This window comes from Chroicocephalus ridibundus, chromosome 1 (genome assembly GCF_963924245.1).
Source record: "Chroicocephalus ridibundus chromosome 1, bChrRid1.1, whole genome shotgun sequence".
NCBI classification, from domain to species: Eukaryota; Metazoa; Chordata; class Aves; order Charadriiformes; family Laridae; genus Chroicocephalus; species Chroicocephalus ridibundus.
In genome coordinates, this window is record NC_086284.1 from 204,048,839 (window position 1) to 204,069,604 (window position 20,766).

At 39.8% G+C, this 20,766-nt stretch overlaps 1 protein-coding gene across 1 annotated transcript; it reads left to right on the forward strand.

Annotated features, from left to right (window-relative positions):
- The first annotated feature begins 62 nt into the window (after positions 1 to 62).
- Positions 63 to 18,310, forward strand: REDIC1 (regulator of DNA class I crossover intermediates 1). Its single transcript, XM_063326920.1, has 14 exons — positions 63 to 294; positions 1,019 to 1,028; positions 1,967 to 2,006; positions 4,039 to 4,174; positions 5,742 to 5,874; positions 6,365 to 6,431; positions 8,153 to 8,353; positions 11,430 to 11,536; positions 14,145 to 14,665; positions 14,903 to 14,975; positions 15,233 to 15,293; positions 15,851 to 15,917; positions 17,006 to 17,088; positions 17,687 to 18,310. The coding sequence occupies exons 1-14, from the start codon at positions 63 to 65 to the stop codon at positions 18,308 to 18,310; spliced, it is 2,355 nt and encodes a 784-aa protein (XP_063182990.1).
- Positions 18,311 to 20,766: the final 2,456 nt, after the last annotated feature.

Here is a 20,766-nt window from a genome sequence, read left to right on the forward strand (position 1 = left end):
GACTGGGCACAGCCATGGTGTGTGTGACAGCCCTGGTGTCCCTTCACAGACCAGATACAGCCATGGTGTGTGTGACAGCCCTGGTGTCCCTTCACAGACCAGATACAGCCAATGGTGTGTGTGACAGCCCTGATGTCCCCTCACAGATGGGTAAATCCATGGTGTGTGTGACAGCCCTGGTGTCCCTTCACAGACCAGATACAGCCAATGGTGTGTGTGACAGCCCTGATGTCCCCTCACAGATGGGTAAATCCATGGTGTGTGTGACAGCCCTGGTGTCCCCTCATGGAACAGGTACAGCCATGCTGTGTGTGACAGCCCCGGTGTCCCATCACAGACCAGATACAGCCATGGTATGAGTGACAGCCCCGGTGTCCCCTCACAGACCAGCCGCGCTGTCCCCACCTGAAGCAGTCTGTGTGGGGACACACAGATGCCCTCCCACACCAGGCAGGGTGTGTCACCTTTGGGCCTCATGACTCTCTGCAGGCTGGGGCTGGGGGAGGCCATCCCGCCTGGGCCTTTCCTCACGCCCTGACAAATGGCAGTGGTTATCATTTGGAAAGATGTATAGTTACTGAGATTCACTGAAATAGTAAAATGATCACCAACTGAGTTGTAATGTTAAAAAAAAAAAGGATAATATTCAGTTTCTTTAGGTGCTGTGCCATCTGCCTATTTACTAGAAACTTAAACCCCACAGATTTGGTGAGCCATTTGAAAGTGGCTTTGCTAAACACAGTTTTATAACCATTCTCATTCTATGCAGAATCAAACTAAAACAATGCCTTACCCATCTGGAAGTCTTCCGAGCAAAATGAGGTTTCTGAACGTTGCCTATGTGAAGCAGGGGGAAGGGAGAGCTTCAGTTTGGAAAAAAACCAAAACCGACCACAACTTTGTCCTAAATGCCTGTCTATCATACTGTTCTGTCTGTAAGAAAAAGCAAAGTGTAGGAGTATTGCATGCAAATAGCAAATCATTCTGCTGTTTTCTGATACTGTTAATTACCTGTCAGGATTCCTCAGGTGAGTCTGGGATTTGCATCAGAAAAACTGTCCTTTACTGGAGCTTCTACCTACTGCAAGGGTAAATGTTATGTGCAGATGTTTAGAAAATGTTCTAACTTTAAGCACAGTGTAAAAAAAAAAAAAAAAGGTAATTCCAAGGGGATAGTCCATATTTCTAACTCTCAAAAAAAAGTCCTAATCTTACTGACCCCAGGACTGCAGCCATGCTCACCCTGCTCATAAAATTGGACTAAGCTCCAATTTTACGCACCATGTCCTGTAGGCAATTAATTTAAGACTATGTTTAACAAGTGAGATATGTAGTTTAAGGTATAACTGTCTCCTATATTGCATTACTTAACAGCAGCTTGATAAAACTTGTAGTGTCATTTTACAAAATGTTCACAATATTCTGTAAAGTCCCAAAAGGTAGAAACTTGTACTGTGCTCCTTTATTTTCTTTGCTAGCATGGCTTTGCAGTGTGACAAAGAAAATTAGGAGAAATGAATATATTGACAAAGATATAATGTTTTAAGAAATTAAGAATTGATTAAATGTTGCATTACAAGTTGAATGTCCAAAATGTTTTCCTTCTGAATGTTCGATGTATTTGGTATCCTTAAGATAGAATGTGGTCCTATCCTTTCCTGAGTAAACTGGGATCAGTCAAAGTGACTTCACTGGAGACATGTTGACTTTACTACCTGAAATTTTGATCCAACATAACATAACATAACATAACATAACATAACATAACATAACATAACATAACATAACATAACATAACATAACATAACATAACATAACATATAACATAACATAACACATAACATAACGTAACACACCACACCACGTGTCCTAAATTCTCAATACAATTCTCAATTGGTGAGAAATTCAAGCCGTGACTCAATATTATACTCTCACAACTAAAACAATAATTATTTGCATGTTTCAGGAGCAGAATCGTATTAAAGCAGGAAAGGAGAAAGCAAAAGGTAAGCAGTTCTAGCCATCTTGGATTTTATAGTTAAATAAATGCTTTAGTTTATTCACTTAGGAAAAACTTTCAAAGCATTTGGAGTGAGACTCAAAACTGTAGCGTAACACTTGTAATGTGTTTTCTTGACTACATGTAACTTCTAAGTCTAGGTTTACCACACTGAATTCCAGCAGGAAGAGGAGAGAGGAGGAGAAGGCATGAATGAATGTGCCCTACTTAAGTTTTACTGAATAAATTCTGTTACTATATTTTGTTGGTATGTGCTGACACACAGGATTGCTTGAAGCCTCACAGTGACAACACGTGATCAGCTAGCCTAACACACATATGCACAGCTATTTTCCTGGGCTACATAAAAGAATGTTAGGGTCACTGAAGTATTTTATTCTGGTATTGGCAAAAGTAGGGCAGCTTATTTGTATTTTGAATGTCAAAATGAAATAATAGAATCAAATTTATCTCTAGCATAGCAGAAGACATTTCAAACAGGAAAGAGAGAAAACAGTAAGAGAAGATAGTTGTAACTATAGTAAGAGGAGGCAGTTTCCTCCTCAGCAGCAAGGAAAAACCAGACAGTATGGGGAAGCTCCACCACTGAAGCTGGTACCCCACAATGCTCAGAGCAGATGCGCTGGCATATACAGGAGGTGGGAAAACAGGCTGACAGTATGGAGACAATCTCTGAAATTAAAAATTTTACCTGAGGGAATGTGGGAACAACGAGCAGCTTGTTACCCCCATCGCTTTCCCAGTCTCCCGGAGACCCGTGAGTTCTGAAAATATGTGTTTTCTCAGGGATTTATTGGTCTAAGCCACATGATTTATGTTATAACTATGTAATTTGCTTCAGTGGAGGAGAGGAAACAGGAAAGGATCCAACACAGGATTGTTTTTAGTAATTTAGTCCTAAATTACTAAATTACTAAACACAGTGGTAATTTTGTAATTGCCATTACACAATTAATAGTAATTTTGTAATTTAGAGGTGATGGGAAGAAAATGTCTGGGACATTGAAGGATATGGATACGTTTTGAGAGTGTGGACTCCAAAGCAATATGAATTTTGAAGTGTTGATTTGAACACAGGCTGAATTTACCTTACTGCAGATATTCTTAACTGAAGAACAGGTATTTTCCAAAGATGATAGCATCCTAGAACGGTAAAGATTGTGATATAGTAAATTATACTGGAAAATAGTTACCAACAAGCACGTTGAGTATATTAACTACATGTAACCTGCAATCACAAGAGGAACTGCATTTCAGAAGAAAAGCTATTTTGTGTCATAGCCTTCAGTTTTCAATATCCCTCTTGTCATTAAAATAAAAAAATCTTACTGTTTTGATTTATTCATCTGCTGTGCTTGGTGGTAATGATTTTAGGATGATTATTAATGGTCTCCTACAAAATGGACATTTTTATGTCCCAAATTTTCCATATTTATCCACCTCACACATTCAGAGTGCTCCTTGCGACAAAAAGATTTTCCAAAGTCCCAGTCTTAGAGATTTTTCTGCTTTATTTTTTTCTCTTTTTTTTTTTTTGTCACAAGATTATTTTCTTTGTCAAGAAAGACAAATTTGGAGAACAATGAACTCTTTGTGTCATTATAGATGGCCATGTGTATGTAATCTTGCTGATTTATTTGCCTACTAGCTTATAAGCTGCCTAAAATGCCCAAGTTTAATTTTTTTCTTAGACTTTTTCCTTGCAGCATTGTGGTATGTCTTTTATTTTAAAGAAATATTTTTAATGATCATACACAAAGTTTGAGGCATGACTGTTTAAGGACTGAGATTTTCACATCAAGAGAACAGTTATTTATTTTGAGTATGATCAAATTGTACTTGCAGTCTTTTTCAAGGCAATAAAAGTAAACTAAATAACAGTAGACAGGGTGTGAGCACTCAGAGAGATTTAATCATGTGCTTTTATTACTAGGAATTTTTTACTAAGAATTATATATGCTGCTAACCTGTTGTTGAAGCTTCTGTCAAAAACTTATTCTCTCTTTTGAAAAATTTAGGAATTCTTTGAAAAGAGGAAGCTTAAATCAAAGATGAAGCTTCTGGGAGTATCGTCTCCTAAAAGTTCATCAGTCAGTTTAGATCTCCTCAATCTGTATGTTGTCAACCAGATATCAACCACAAAAGACAACAGAGGTGAGTTTAGTGTAACAGTGTTCAGATTTATGAAGTCAGACTTATGAAGTTAATCTTATGAAGTTCAACAAGGCCAAGTGCAAGGTCCCACACTTGGGTCGGAACAATCCTCGTTATCAATACAGGCTGAGGGATGACGTAACAGAGAGTAGCCCTGCGGAAAAGGACTTGGGGGTACTGGTGGATGAAAAGCTGGACATGAGCCAACAATGCATGCTTGCAGCCCAGAAAGTCAATCGCATCCTGGGCTGCATCAAAAGAACCGTGGCCAGCAGATCCAGAGAGGTGATTCTCCCCCTCTACTCTGCTCTCGTGAGGCCCCACCTGGAGTACTGCATCCAGCTCTGGAGCCCCCAGCACGAGAAGGACACGGACCTGTTGGAGTGGGTCCAGAGGAGGGCCATGAAGATGATCAAAGGGCTGGAGCTCCTCTCCTGTGAAGGCAGACTGAGAGAGTTGGGGTTGTTCAGCCTGGAGAAGAGAAGGTTCCAGGGAGATCTAATAGCGACCTTCCAGTACCTGAAGGGGGCCTGTAAGAAAGCTGGGGAGGGGCTGTTTACACGGGCAATTGGACGAGGGGCAATGGTTTTAAACTAGAGCAGGGTAGGTTTAGATTAGACATGAGGAAGAAGTTCCTTGCAATGAGGGTGGTGAGACACTGGAACAGGTTGCCCAGGGAGGTGGTGGAGGCCCTATACCTGGAGACATTCAAGGCCAGGCTTGATGGGGCTCTGATCAATCTGATCTAGTTAAAGATGTCCCTGCTTACTGCAGGGAGTTGGACTAGATGACCTTTAAAGGTCCCTTCCAACCCAACACATTCTATGATTCTATGACTTCAGAGTTAACAAAATCAGTTATCCTTAATTATTACTGCTATATTTTAGTACTTGTTCTTCCACTTATAACTTAATGCTTGAATAAGTGTTGTTTCATTTTTAAAATAAAAAATTGTAAGTAAATACAAAAATAATGATTGAATAAAAAGTCAGGACAAAAGAGCAATCAAATAACCTTGGCTATTGCCTACTTCATCTTTAAAGTCTGGTACACTTATGTACCTCCCTCATTCCATCCGTTAATTTTACCCTACATCCATTTCTTTTTCCCTTTGCCATTGGATGGGTCCATTTGTATTCCAGTTCATTTTTCATAACTTTTGGGGGCATTTGGAATAATCTGTCAGTTCTACCCAGAGTATCTTTCTTAAAATCCATCATTACACTCCTAAAAAACATCTCTACAACTTAAGTCCTAACTCTTATGCTCTGTGAAATATTCATAAACCAGATTGCAGAGAATTTGTTGTCCTATGCTCAGGAGGATTAGAAGGTGATTGAGGAGGGCAGCAGAGCCTGTCTACACACGGCAGCTGACCATAAATAATTTTATACTGTAATGCCCTTTAAAATAGAGCGCTTGCATTGTTAGTAACAGAGAAACCAAAATATATGACTTTAAATGGATTAGAAACATAAACCAAGGGCTTTTGTACTCTAATGAAAATTCAGGAAGCTCAAAACTTTCTCTAAGACCAGTGCTGACATTCCAAATACTTTCATTGCAGAGAACGTGAGGAAGCCAGTCCACGTTGATATCACTGAGGATGTAAAAATACCTGTTAGGAGGCACAACATAGAGCTTCCCACATCACCACTACGTACACAACATATGTCAGACTTAGGTGACATCCAGGACAGGTACTTGTAGAAAGTAGGCGGTAGTTAAGCTATAAAGAAGTTCTGGAAAAGGTATTTCATGATGGTCTTATATTTGGGGTATTAAGTAAACATAAATATACCATTCTAAGATGAAGATGTTTCACAACCATTCCTGGCATTCCGGTGATGCTCTTACTATGAGAGAGTAAATAAATGTATTCTGAATAAAAACTATATATGAAGATGAGAGATTTAAACAAAAATAATGTTTCTTTACTCATGTCAGGTACGTACACTAAGTTTATCTCACAGAGCAGGCTATTCAAATAGCATTTTCCACTTACGCTGTTTTTCCATCTGACACCCTGAAGTGACTGACTCACACACTGGCTGCTCATAACTGCTTAAGAATCAGGCCTTTTTAAGATATGTGGAAAAATATTCTTAAATTATTTTAAAATTAGTAGTTAGAATATTTTTAAACTTCTAGATCTTATATTTCATGAACTGGTTTTATGCATCTTATAAGGTTACAAAAGCAAGTATTGGACAGCAGAAGGCAGCATCTCTCAGAGAAAGGAAAATACCAGCGTAATGTAAGTAAGTTTATTGTCCTTGCTGATGTAAAGCTAAAAATGTGCAGCAATGAGTGTATTTTTAAGTGATTTTTCAGAGTGACCAAATCCCATTGATACTGAAACAGGTAGTCTTCCTCTTTAAGGCTATATTGACATGTTATTTGCCAGTCACATTTTATATTTTTTCCTTCCATTTCTTACATATTTTTTGGAAAGCTCACCTTGTTTTAGGCATTTTCCAAAATACTTCAGAATATCTGTGCTCTATGCTAGTCACAGAGGACAGAGATTACAGGAAAGAGACTGAGGCCAACAGCAGATAAATTAAAAATATGCAGAAATATGAAATGATGAAATGTGAGAAGCATAGACAGAAGTGGGTCTTTAAGAGGAACTTAAGTACAAGTCTCTGCGGATACAATAGGGAAGTTCATACACTCATTGAGATTCCAGTGAAAAACATTCTCTCAATGGAATTTAAGTTTTCTTTTATGACGCATTCCACCATTGCGTAAAAAAACAACCGAACAAAAAAAACCCCCAAGTTAGTAAATCTGTTAGAAGACGTTTAGTTTAGGTTACTAGGACTTGATTGATAATACAGCTCCATTGACTCCTGCTATTCATATCAGATAGGATTCTGAGGGTAAGATGCTTGCACAGTGTTGTTCTGTATGTTCTTGGCCCATTCATGTTGCAAATGCACATTTTGCTAGAGTGAGAAAGACAGATATTTTTCTAATGTTAGAATTTCCTTTTGAGTCAGGAAGAATTACTTAGTATGAGTGAAAAGTTTAGCTGTCTAGTGTGTTTCAGCCAAGATCACCATGATTTGCCACTGCTTTTTGGATATTGCATTAAGTCAGCCTTCCCTATGACTCTTTCTCATTTAGCATGGCCAGAAATAACACATCAAAATGATAGCTAAGTTTCTCCCCAATTTCCACTTATATGGATATATTTACATCAGTTCATCAAAACAAATCATAATGCCGTGTGCACACACAGAAAGCTAATTTAATATATGGATCAAAAAAATAAAGTCTAAGGCCTGTATGTTACAAAGAACTGTTTTTAAAATCTCCATAAGTTGAAGTATATCCAATTTAAGCAATTAAGATATATCCACTTTATTAAGCAGAAAGAGGGGCTATGAAAGTGAAAATTTTCAGACTTCTGGAAGGTTACAGTTTTTGTGGTACAAAGTTTTTGTGCAATTAATGTGCAAGGCTTTTCATGTCATTGGTATTTTGTGCTGCTTTCACTGGATAAACTGGATTACAGGCATCACTTCTGTGTAGCCGTGGATACAGTGGCATTTCATGAGTTCTGCCTTCAAATTTCTCCTTGTGTTCTGATCTGCTTGACATAGCATTGCTGGTATAACAACATGTTGGAGACCTCTCCTCAATGGAGTAAATTATTTTTCATTTTACTCCTTAAGAACCAAGTCAGCAGATTATTTACCTACACCTCTAAAGCTAAAAATGTATTTATAGACATCTCTCCTCAGGATGATATTTGTGTGCGTGCTTCAACTTAAGTAGGTACTTATTCCCTAAAATTAGCCCTTATTACCTTATGTTTTTAATGAAAAATCACATCAGAATACATGAAAATTTTCTCTTTCAGGTGATATATGTGCAGAGCTGTAAAAGATATAGAAAGGTTGATTACTTCTAACTTTATGCTTACATGAAAACAGTTTTAGATAAATGTCTCTGCTATGTTTTTTCTAGTTATCACAGGTAACAGAATTAACGTATGCTGATTCTAGTATGGAACATGAAGACAACATAGCGGGAGCTTTTAATGCTTGTCCATTGTCCTCTTCTGTTTTTTGGTCCTCTAACTGTACACAATTTTCAGAAGAAAATTTCAACACAAACCTAATGGGCAACACTTGGAAACAGTCCTATGTAGAGTACCCGCAAAACCAGGTTTGATTAATATTTTGTCATTTCCGCAGAATTATTTTAAAGTAACTTTCATTTATTTGGGGTGTAAAATTAGTGTAATGGTGAAAATAATTATGAATTATAAACAGTTCTTGTAGGCTGGTGGCAATGAATATTCCATATATACAAATATTTTTCTGTTATTGTTATGAAATACAGTTAAAACTTGAGCTTTTGTTCCCTGAGCTCTCAGTATTGCTGATATCTGCAGAAAGAAATTTAGTCACATACTGCTGGCTTTCTTTTGTTTCTGGCTTGTAAAGAAAGTTGAAATGTATTACAGTTAAAAATGTAGCTTTCTTAAATGTACAATTAGTATAACTGAGTATTGTATGATCCCAGGTGATCACTGTGACCTAATTTGTAATCATGGAGTGTCTCAGTAAGTAATATAGTTCTTACAGTATTCTCAATGTTCCTAAAAGGATTGAGAAAACCTGCTGTTTAGCTCAAGTTAAGTTTAAGAAATGATTGAAAGCTATTTGTTCTGATGCATGTTACTATTTTTTATTTTTTGTTAACTTTGGGGTTCTTAAAAGAAGCATCCTTAGAAATGTAATAGTAAACATAAGGGGGCTCTCATAATATGCTTTATTTTTAGGAAATATATTATATATTGAAAAGAATAAAACGAATTCTACATGTATCACTAGTGATATTTGAAAGTCTTGAGTTAAGTGACGAATGAGTACTTCAGGGCTTCAGAAGGGGAGATGTTGGGTTGTTCAGGGAAGGAGTAGGCAGAAACCTACAGGAAGCTGACCTGAAGGAGCAAAGGAGCCCGAGAAACATGTTTTCAAACAGTCCACCTCAATGTGCAAGAGAATGAGAAGGTCCTGGAGGTCAGTTTGTCTGAATCAGGAAACTCCGGACTGAGCTCAAATGCAAAAAAAAAGTGTGGAAGGAGGGGTAGGCCACTCAGGAAGAATACAGAAGCATGCCCCGAGCTTGGAGGGGTGGCATTAGGATGGCCAGAGCTGAAACTCACAAGGTGTGAGAAGGGCAGCAAGGAGGACTGCTACAGGTATGTCATCAGCAAAAGGAAACCAAGGAAAATGCTGTCCACTGCTAAACACAGTTGATGACATAGTGACAAAAGGACATGGAAAAGTCTGAGTCACACAAGACCTACTTTGCTTCAGGCTTTTCTGACAAGGTCTGCTCTCTGGCACATCTTCAAACTCAGTAGAGTTTGGGAGAGAGTGGTACAAAACAGTAATGAAGGATCAAGTTAGGAAATCCTTAGTAATCTGGCCACAAAGAAATACATGGGTCTGGACAAGGTGCATTCAAGTATATTGAGGGAGTTGGATGACACCGCTGCAGGACACATGTCTGTCATCTTTGAAAGACTGTGGTGATCAGAAAAGCGTCTCAGTGACAAGAAATACACAAATGTTATGCCCATCTGCAAAAACATAAGCATGATCTGGGGAAGTATCATCTCACCTCTGTCCCTGAAAGGATTATGGAACTAGACCTCCCGGAGGCAATTCCAAGGTACATGAAGAACAAGAAGGTCCCTGGGAACAGCCAGTATAGATTTACCAAGGCCATACTGCACCTGATGAACCTGTTTGCCTTCTGTGATGAAATGACTAGCTCTATCAATAAGGGAGAGCAGCAGATATGTTATTTACCGTCATGTTAGGAAGGCTTTTGACAAGGTTTCCCATGGCATCCTAGTAGCCAAAGTGGGGAAGTATGAACCAGATGGGTGGAAAATAACATAGGTAAAACCTGGCTGTTACCATCATGCTCAAAGTAGCCATCTGTGGGCTAAAGTCTAATTGGCAAGAGCTCAGTAATGGCAGGGATTCTCAGAGATTGATACCGTCTGGTACATTTTCATTAGAAAGTTGGACAATGGGACAGAATGCACCCTCAGCATCTCAGCAGGTTCACGCAGAACACCAGAGTGTGAGAGTGATCATTACAGTAGCAGGGCTGCTACTCAGAGGGATCTTGACAAACAGAAGGCCACCAGGAACTTCATAGAGTTTAACAAGGAGACATACAAAGCCCAGCCTTGCACCTTAGAAGAAATAACCCCACATCTCAGTGCACGTGGGAACTGACTGAGTAGGCAGCAATTTTGCAGAGAAGGACCCGAGGGTGCTGGTGGATGACAAGTTGTACATAAGTCAACAGTGCACCCTTTTAGCAGTGATGGACAGCTACATAGAGGGCTGTATTGGAAAGAGCACACCCAGCAGTCAAAGGCAAGTGATTATTTCCCCCTGAGCAGCATATGTGAGAACACATCTGAAATACCATGTCCAGTTTTGGGACCCCCAGTAGAAGAGAGAGATCAACAAACGGTAGCAAGATGAACAAACTGTAGCAAGACCAATGAAGGGCCACAGAAATTGTGAGGGGATTGGAGCACATGATGAATGTAGAGAGACTGAGCGAAGAGGGCTTTCATAGCCTGGGAAAGAGAAAGCTATGGGTGTGTGGGGTAAACCAACTGCTGTCTTCCACAGTCTAAGCAGAGTCACAGACAGGACAGAGCCAGAGGTACACAGTGAAATGGCAAGAAGTAAAGGTCACAAGTTGCGACAATGGAAAGTCTGTTTGTATAGGAAAAAAATATTGTCACAAAAGTAGCTAAGCACAAGAAGAGGCCACCCAAACAGGTTGTGGCATCTCAGTCCTGAACAATCCTGAGCAATCTGTCCTAACCTTAAAGGTGGTCCTGCTTTGAGGAGGTTGGACTAGATACCTCTTTAGGTCCCTTCCAGTAAACAGCTCTCTATGATTATGTCATCTTCAGTGGAACTTCAGCTTGTTACAGGCTCTCAAGATTGTTCATACGATGGGAGAATGGGGTGCTAAAAGGACATTTAGAATATTAACAGGTATACGCAAATATGGAAAAGTATGAGTTATACAGAACTCAATTGGGCTTTAAGGAGGTTTGGGTTTCTACTGTAAAGAAAAAAAGAAGTAAAAACAGCAAGAAAACGTATATTGTTTGCAAACACAACTTTAATGTTTTAAACACTATTAACTATTACATATATTCAGAGTTTGACAGATTCTACTATTTTCTCAGCAAGGAAATAGTTCTGATCAAGACCCTTGGATTACAAAACATCCAAGCAGGTGTATTTTCAGGAAGTCTGATGCAGTGCCTCAGGAACTGTTTAAGCCATTGCATAGGTAGGCAGTGATTTTCCATTACAGAGAGAGATAACAGTCAAGTTTAAGTAAGAAAAATACTAAGATAATATGAAGCTTATTGCTACTTGATTTTTCACTTATTTTTAGTGTTTTTCAAATAGATATTGAAATTAAATGGGAAGTCTGAACATACCGAGCTATTTAAATATGCTGAAAGGCATCATGATGTGAATTTTAGGTAGGCGGTTGGAACCGTGAGCTATTTTTCGCTTGTGTCACAAATATGATGGTGTTGCTGAATTCACCCTGAGTGAAAAGCACAGATTTACTAAGAGGTCACTGGGAGCTGGCCCAGCTGTCATTAGTTCTGGTCACTGTTGCAAGTGCTTTTGCTGATGACCTTGATGCTGCAGCAATTGAGCAACTTCTCCACCTGCATTGTTTACATTTGGGATTCCAGGAACAAAGCATTTTCTTTCCTTTTCTTTCATATGCAATCCTACTATAGCTTGTTTGTTGGTTTTTTGTTGGGTTTTTTTTTTAGAATTGGTTCAATAATACTTTTATGAGAATATACACTTTGGTTTTAAAAAGAATGGATGGAAATCTAGAATATATTTATTTTTGTATGTGCTGACTAAAAATCTTTTTAATCACAGAGAGTTTAGGGCCAGACTGTTATACTGAACATTTTATTTCAGTTCCTTTCCAGGGGCTCTTGCCTGGGATCTAGGAGTCTTACAGGGCTAATCTTCCTTTACTCTTTTTATTCTGTAAGCCTGCTGCCTGGTTACAAGTTCCTATCATTCTCTAGCTTTGAATCAATAGAGCCATACAAGGCCATATGTTATACTGCTGTTCCTGAAGTACCTACAGCCTGTTTGCCTGGGGAGTCAAGTGACTGATAAGCTCACTGACCACGTGATAACTACATGAACAGATCAGCTTCCCGTCTTAGACACCTTCACTTTCTCTTTCTCTCTTCTCCTAGCTTCTCTCAGCTTTCTTCAGCAAAACCTAAAATGAGGATAACGTTCACCTTGCTGTCTGTCTTGGTGAACTCCCAATTAATATCTTTACATTAAAGCCCTAACTAACCTTGCCTTGCCTACATCTCCCCTTTCATTTCTCCACAGGCCCTCAGGCCTGCCCTCATCTGCTTATGGCACCTCCCATAGGTCTCTGCCCATTCATGGTTCACTAACAACATCTTCTTTCCAACTGTTTTTCAAATCCGTTTCTTTGTATCATCAGCCTTGTTTTGTCCTCATCCATTTTAGCTATAAATTTTTATACCTCAAGAGTTCTTCTGGAAAGGGAGTTTCTTTCCCTGCACGTGAAAGTAGAGTGTAAACTTATACAGTTGTTTAATGTAATTATAACATACTGATGATGTAATCAATGTGCATACATCTGAGAGCTGTGGCACCTCAAGATCACTAAATATTAAATAAAAATTTTAGATGTGTTATTTCCTCATCTACTATTAACTTTTACTTAGCATTACAAAGTGTTCAGCTGGAGTGAAGAAGGAGCCTCTGAATTGCTTCACAAAATGGTTTTATCTTCCTCACATAGATCTATCCAAGTTTCTCCAGAAACAAACTCTAGTGTGTTTAGCCCTTTAAAACTGTTCTGTAAGTAGAGGACACTACTTTCTCATTTAAATTCTCTAGGATCTTTATCCAGTTCTGAGTATTTGCTGATCAAAACATTACAGAATTTTTTCTCCAGTAAGAGTTTTCTGTACTACATTTCAGTTTTCCAGTTCCATTGATAACATTTCTCAAAAATTTTTAAAGAAAGGGCATTTTTTGAATGACCTTTGCCAACTCTGTGCTTCAGAAGCCTCTCAACTTTTTGCTCAGATTTTCTGAAAGGTCAGTCAGCAGATCAAGCCTAGAAAAAAAGCAGCAAAAATGTTAGGCTGAGAGTCAAGTAAGTGACAGCATGGTAGCTTTCACACTAATGATGCTAGCATGATACCGTCTTCAAAACCACCACTATCAGAAGTGGGTTAGGGAAGCAGGGGCAAAATGAAATGTCTGACTGGCCTCCTGACAGTGGAATAGAAAAATTCGGTGCTGAATTTGGATCACTGACCTCAAGTGCAAATGGAAGTCACTTGGTAAAGAGACCAGGAATGAAGCAGTACACACAGCTTATTATGGGCTTTTAGTACAGGAGAGAAATGTAGTCTTGAAGAACAAACTATTTCTGTGAACAAAAGAAGCAGTCTTCCTCGTTTTCTTTTTTTCTCTCTTTTTTTTTTTTCCTCTCTCTTTTTTTGTTTCCCCAAAGTGGACTTCTTTGGTCAGCTGGTGGAGCAGCAGTGACATACTGTGGCTGATTTTATAAATCGCAGTTCCCTGCTCAGGAGGATGTGCTCCATGTCTTGGTATGTTTGGAGACATCATGAAATTGAATGCTTTTTTTATAACCTTACTGTAAAGTGGAATTAAAATACAGGACACTTTTTCAGTTGAAATAATGTACATTTGTGACAAAAGCAAGTGTAATGGGCAGTAAAGTCTTTGAGAGTTTTGTCATCGGGTTATAATTTACTGTGTTAGCAGTTGGTATTTCACTTATTTATATACTGAGCAAACTGGTTTTTCTTTTCTACTCCCCAAACCCTGCACCCCAGGCTAGACTTTATGAATTCTGCCAGGAAAAATCCAGTGATGATGACCAGTAACGAATCAGAAAACAGTGAAGGAATAAAAGAACCGTTGTTTGATGTTGTGAAAGAAACTGCAGAACTAAAAGCTCCCCAAGATTGTTCCTTTCTGGCACTGTTTGAAGATGAGAGCCAACCAATCCATGCTAATCCTTCCACAAAACATTTTAATCCTTTTGTTAACCAAAGCAGTACTGAGATTTTTTTCATTGATCCTGATGATAGAAATCAAATGACCAACAGAAATTATCCTTATGATACTAGAGAGGCTTATCCTGCAATCAATGCAAAAAGATCTGTAGGCAGACACCTTGAAAGCATTTTCACAGCTCCAGAACAGATTTTGCTTAAAAGTAACAATGCCTCAAGTGCAAGCTACAAGAAAACCAGCGGACTTCATAAAACCTACCTGCAGGACTGTCATGAGCAACAGCACTACCTCATACCCTGTGAAAACAAAGAAAAACCTGCAAACCTTGAAAAAAACGGTGAGTGTCATTATGATAAGGACATATGTTCAGGTTTTTATTCTCCTTTCAAAGACATATGTTTTCATAACCAGAGATGTGTCTGCCCTGACTGAAAACGTCATGAATCTTCAGAATGCAGTAATATAATTTTAAATCCAATTATTAAAATTATTTTTAAAAGTTGACAGAAACATTTATTTTCAAATTGCATTTATGCTATTGCATCTTAAAATCAAGGTTTACATTTTATTTTAGAGACATTTGCTTATCACCATGATCAGCAGATTAACTTAAAGGAGAATGTGCAGAACTATTCAAGAAAGAAAAGGTGAGTGCCGTGCAAATTATTAATCTATTAACTGGTGATAATTGCAGAGACCTTGCTGAATTTAAGAGAACCTGCTAAGAGGACATGAAGGCAAAATTATAAACAGTATTACTGAGGACCCAAGTTTTCCCAGTGAAAATACTAGTGAATAATGTGAATAAACTTATGCACATTTAAGTCCTTTATACCATTGTTTATCTGCCTATAATGAGGAGGGGAAACCACTTACCAGAGAACTCTGTGTTTGCATCCCTCAGTGATGACGAGTCTGTGAAAGAATCAGTCTGGAGACAGAAAAAGCTCTTTGGATTTGAAGAGGTAACTTTTTAAAGAGACATATTTTTTGTCAAACCTACCATTCATTTGAGGTGGAGAAGGAATGTCCCCAACAGTTAGAAACTGAATTTAGCTTCTCTGAATTAACTTTTGTGGAAGCTGCCTTTCCTGCATTGTTTATATAGGGAACCCAGAAAGAACAGCTTCTACTTAAGTGGTTCAGATAGAAATCCCCTTCAGGTCCATAATTTACATGATTTGATTCACATCTAAGCTGATGCCTGAAATAAATTGCATAAATTACCCATTAACCCTTAGGATCAGATTCTGCAGGCAGTGCCCGGACATTATATGCAGGACACTTCAGTATGATAAAGAAGCTTTATGCCACTATACATATAAAGAATCTTGAAGTTATTTTGCCCATAGAAGTCACCCAGGTACATACAGTAGTGCTCAGGGGTTTTGTACCTCTTAAAATAGTTTGTGGTACAGTGTAGTGTCTCCTTTATGTAATGCAGAAACTGAATGTTCCTCACTTAACCTGAGGTACTGATCCAACTGAGCCCTCACTATTAACACTTACTTATTTTTAAAAGTTCACAGCAGCACAAGAGAAAGAGTATAAGGTTGGATTGAGTTCAAATCTTCACAAGATGGAGAAGGGTTAGTACCATTTATATATTATTAAGTAAAAAATCAGATTTTTCTCTACATGTGAAACTAAAACATTTACTTTTAAAGCCAGGGAGAAGTGTTTTGATCTTTTTAGGATGTTACATTTGGTGAGGGCTTGTATTTTTGATTCACACAGCTCTGTATAAAGAAGACTAGCATTACCAGGTAACTAAGAACTATTTGTATTTGCTTTTCCTTGAAGGGATCAATTCAGGTTAACTTCTCTCTGGTGAGTATTATACACATATTTTTCTTTGTCCCATTTCCTCCAAAGTTGTCCCCTAAACTGAAAAGCCAGCTCTGAAAGTAGGGGTAACTGCTAAAAAAAAATAAAATATATCCACGAGAAAGGTCAAGAATATTAATTTGAACACCACAACTCAAGTTTACCACCACCACCAGGCAGTAAAATGCCAAGAAAATACCAGTAATTTTCTTTCTTTCTATTCCTGCAGATCTCTGTTGGTTGGAAAAAATCTTGGACGTGTTTTTCTCTATTAATGAATGCCTTCATTAGATGTTTGACATGTGCCATCTTACTCATCTAGACTTTACTAGTCTTTATTCTCTTCCACTAGACTATATGCCGCAGTTCCACATGCGGACAGAGTGAGGGGAGTCAGCAGGGAGATCCCACGGCCTGTTTGCTCCCTCAGTAGCTGTAGGGGCAGCTGTGCTGGCTGCATTTCAGGGCAGAAGATCTCCCAGGGGCCTCCAAGAGAAAAACACATAACTTGAATGGCAGCCAATGTGTGCAGGGAGTTTGCTCCCTTCTCTCCCTGCCCCTGGTCTGCAGAGTCCTCCGTCTTTTTGGGTAGCAGAGTTCTGCTCATCAATGGCATAGCTGGAGCTTTGAGGCACCCATCTCACACTTTCTGTTAAGACATGTTGCCCTGAAAGATGAATTGTCTACTGCCAAGATCTAGATTGACCTCACTAACACTTTATTCTTTAAACAGTACCTTAAAACGGCATCTTAAGTAGTAATATTTAATTCTACATGCTGTACTTGGGAGTTGGATATTTGGAGAATTTTTGGTGAGTAACCTTTCTTCCCTTTTTGTCTCATTTTTCAGATGGGGAGTCGTCACTCAGCAGCCAGTCTCCCAGTTACTCCCCAAGGCAGGCAGAGAGCTGTTTCAGCTCTAGCCCTGACACAGTGAGTACTTGCCCCTTTATGAGTTTGCAGGGTACATTTGAATGATATCTGTTTGCCCGAGTCCATCTGAGGGTGGATGTAGCTGGAATCTTATTTATGGTTTTGTTTTGTGCAAGGCAACATCATGTGTGAGGAAGATAAGAAATGATTAGCTGTAAATTTTCCTAAGTAGTTTAACAGACGTGTGGTCTGGTCTCTTGGTAATACCAGGCCTTGTGGAATTACAGTAATGTGACTGTGGGAAGAAGCTAAACAAGCTTCTGCTCTCATCCTTGATGTATAGCTGCCTTACATTACGTGCCTGTAAGGCAGGAGGATGTGACACACTGCGTGTTTTCAGCCATTCTCGACACAAAAATGCCCCAATGTAAGAATATAAATCCTGTGTGAGAGTGAAGGTCCACCTTACCCACCTTCTCTTCAACAAAGGCCAGGAATACACCCCTGAAGAAATACTGAAAAAAAACCAAACAACCAAAACCAGACAGTTCTGGCCTTTCTTTTTATTTCATTAATTTATTTTTTAGTTAGTCATTGACTTAGTCCTTAGTTATTGAAATGTTTAAACAGTTGCATTCACACAATTCTGTTCAAACAGTCTGAAGAGGAAAACACAGTCAAAAAGAGGGAATATCTGAATGAACGGTGCTTGAAGAGAGACGATGCCAACCTAATCCCAGCCTCAGCAAGTACAGAGCCCTCCAGGACCTCTCGCACCAGAACCGGGCCTCTCCAGCCCAGCACTATTTTGACTAGAGAAGAAGCAAACCATCTTCAGGAAAAAGACTCTATTTTACGTGCCACAGAGGAGGAAAATAAAAGCCACACCGTCCCACCTGAGAGGAGCTCATTACACCACGCTCTTAAAAGTGAGCCTGTCACCCGCAGCACCGGGCGTGATGGTTGGTCGCAGACCGAGCGCTCGGTTACAGAAGTGGAGAAAGTGGATGTTGCCACCCAGTGCGGCACCCTGCGGGTGTGCAGCTGCGGGAGGTCCCTCCCCTCTGCCCGCAGCCCGGGGGGGCTCCCCCCTCCCAGCATCTCAGGCGCCGCTGGAGGGCACAAAATGCCAGCACACGAGGCGCCGCCGCCCGCGGGCACCGGCGGCGCGGCAGGAACAGCGGCGTTTCCCGCTGGAGACGAGTGCCTGAGGCTGGCCGGCAGGAGGACTCTGGAGGCGCTCAACTACATTGGTATAATGAAGGAGAGGGATAAGCTGTGACGAACTAGAATAACACATAAGGAATACAGGACGTTTTGTCCTGTTCTCGGCATGTTTTGTTTAATTGGCATCTTCTGATTTTTCTAGCCTGGTTAGACAAAATATTTTTTTGCTGTTTGTTTGCTTTAAATTATTACTAACTGTGCATCTCGATCTACCTACTGCTATCTCTAACTATGGAGTTTGAGACAACTCCAATTGTGTTAACATAGGATTTTACAATAGCTTGGTAAATATAAACCTTAGGAATTAGATTGGCTTTCCCCCTTTCCATAGGATTCTCTAGTTTCGGATTAACTTTGCTTCTCTTGAAGGTAGTGGAAAGATTCTGTTCCACTTCGAAACATACTTGGCGTGGCTGTTAGTTCAGAACTATTGTCTGATTCTCATCCATTTTAACAGGCAAACTAGTCTTTGTCATACCTTTGTACTAAACATACATAAGGGAAACGGCAGAAAAAGTACATCTGCACACAGATAATAAAATGTAATTTAAAAAGAATTAATTTTTTAATAAAAAAAAATGCAAAACACTAACCAAAACCTAATCTTCCTTCCATAGCAGATCTATTGATTCATTCTCTGGCTGTTAATACTGACAAATCTTTTCTGTGTTTCTGTATTTTGCCTGCAGATTGAACATCTGAAATGCATTCCTCTTCATTTCAGTATTTGTGTGAAGCTACAAATCGCAACAAATAAACATTTCTCATAATATTGTTTCTAGGTTATAGTCTTTCCATCTTAAAAAGTTCCTAGTAAAGTGTGCAGGGAGACTCCCTCTGCTACTGACATCTTCTCCTTATATATCCATACACCTTTACTTATAAATACATACCTGTATCTATATATCTTACACGTGTCTGTGTGTGTGTATAGATATGAAAGCGTGTGTGTGTATAGGCTGGTGCTGGCCAGCTGGCTGCACGCAGGGAGCCTCTTCATTACAAACCGCTTTTGGGGAAAAGCAATGCTGGTGACCATTCCTTAAACAGCGCAGGAGCTCAGCTTTTATACGGTCAGAATGTTGTGCTTCCTCCCTTGGGGACAGCTGTTAAAAGATTCACTGCCCTTATTCCCACCAGGTCGGTTTCTTTTATTTCTACATTTTGTAATAAAAGGTTTTGCAGACGAAGGGATGTGTGTCACCCAGCCCTGAGGAGACCCATCACCATTCTCTGTCTCCGTTCTCATCATCAAACCAGTGGCTGGGTTTTCTGCCGGCTTTGACTTTTGAAGCTAAGAGCCGTTTTAAAAAGAAGGTCTACATTGGTCAAGCGAGCAATGGTTTATGGCTATGCCATTTTAAAAATAGCATCCCAGAAATTTTAGTGGACTTTTCTGTCTTAGAAGAAAATGGCACTGTCTTTTGTAGATATGAATTGCATATATGGGAAGTGGTTTGCACAGCCGGGCTTCTGAAATGTGTAACCATCATTTAGCCAATTCACTGCCCCCTTCCTAAGGCTTGACATAAGCAGATTTTCTTTTTTAGGTTGCCTCAATTTATTGTCAAAGCAAGCTCCCTAGTAATTTTTATATCTGAAACTGCAGCGTTCATCTTCACAGGATGCTATAATTTTTTCAAATAACAGCTACGGTTTGCTGAAAGCTCAGCCATTACGGGTGGTTTGTGAGGCAGAGCCGTTTGCTCGGTGTGATGAAGCCCGGTCAGACTGTGCCGCACCAGCAGCAGCCTGTGCTGGCCTGAACTGGGACATCCCTAAGGCATGTGTTTTCCCAGCAACACCCTGTACCTGGTACGCTCCCGTCAGCCTTTCCAGTGGCACCCGTCCAGCTTCACTCGCTTGCCCTGACAGACTCCTGCAGTATGCCCTGGCATTGGCTGGTGAATGGCATGTTACAGCTAAAAGCTCTGGTGCTGTGTCCTTTAGATTTAAGTTTTTTTGATGAAACTGGCAGATGTAAAATTGCCACACAGCCAGAGAGCTCTCTGGTGGCTGTGCTCGGAGAGATGCCCCAACCCAAGGCAAGCTGCCATGAGCTTGCAATGGAAGTTACACTCCTGACTTCTGCGTTGCTGGGACTTTAACATTTTGTTTTGTTTTACAAAGTGCGCTGCCCAAGTTCAGGCAGATACTCCTGATCCGCGGAGCTGGCCCCTGAGTGGGACAGGTTCCCACTTGGTTCCTGTGAACCTTCCGGGCAAAGAGTGCAGGTCAGGACTGGGAAAAGACAGCTGGTTGCACCGTAGGCACACATACGCGTAGGGGTTTCAAATGAAGCCATGCCTCTTTATTAAGTTACCTCTCATATCTCGCATAGTTTGGAGCCTTTTGGTAGGTATAGCTTATTTTCACTTCAGACACTAATATGGAAACTCTCAAGATCTGTCCAGTTCCAGCCAGGTTTCAGCCTAGATTGCACCATTTCCCAGTAAGGACTGAAATTACGCAGCTCGGTGCCAGACACACGTTTTCTGGCTGGCTGTACGT

Bases quoted from the DNA above. Each gene is read 5' to 3' on its own strand.
- REDIC1 (XM_063326920.1), top strand. From the start codon at position 63: ATGGTGTGTGTGACAGCCCTGGTGTCCCTTCACAGACCAGATACAGCC. The intron at 11,537-14,144 runs GTAGGCAGTGAT...CCTGCACCCCAG, and splicing joins CTGTTTAAGCCATTGCATAG to GCTAGACTTTATGAATTCTG. The intron at 17,089-17,686 runs GTGAGTACTTGC...CTGTTCAAACAG, and splicing joins TCAGCTCTAGCCCTGACACA to TCTGAAGAGGAAAACACAGT.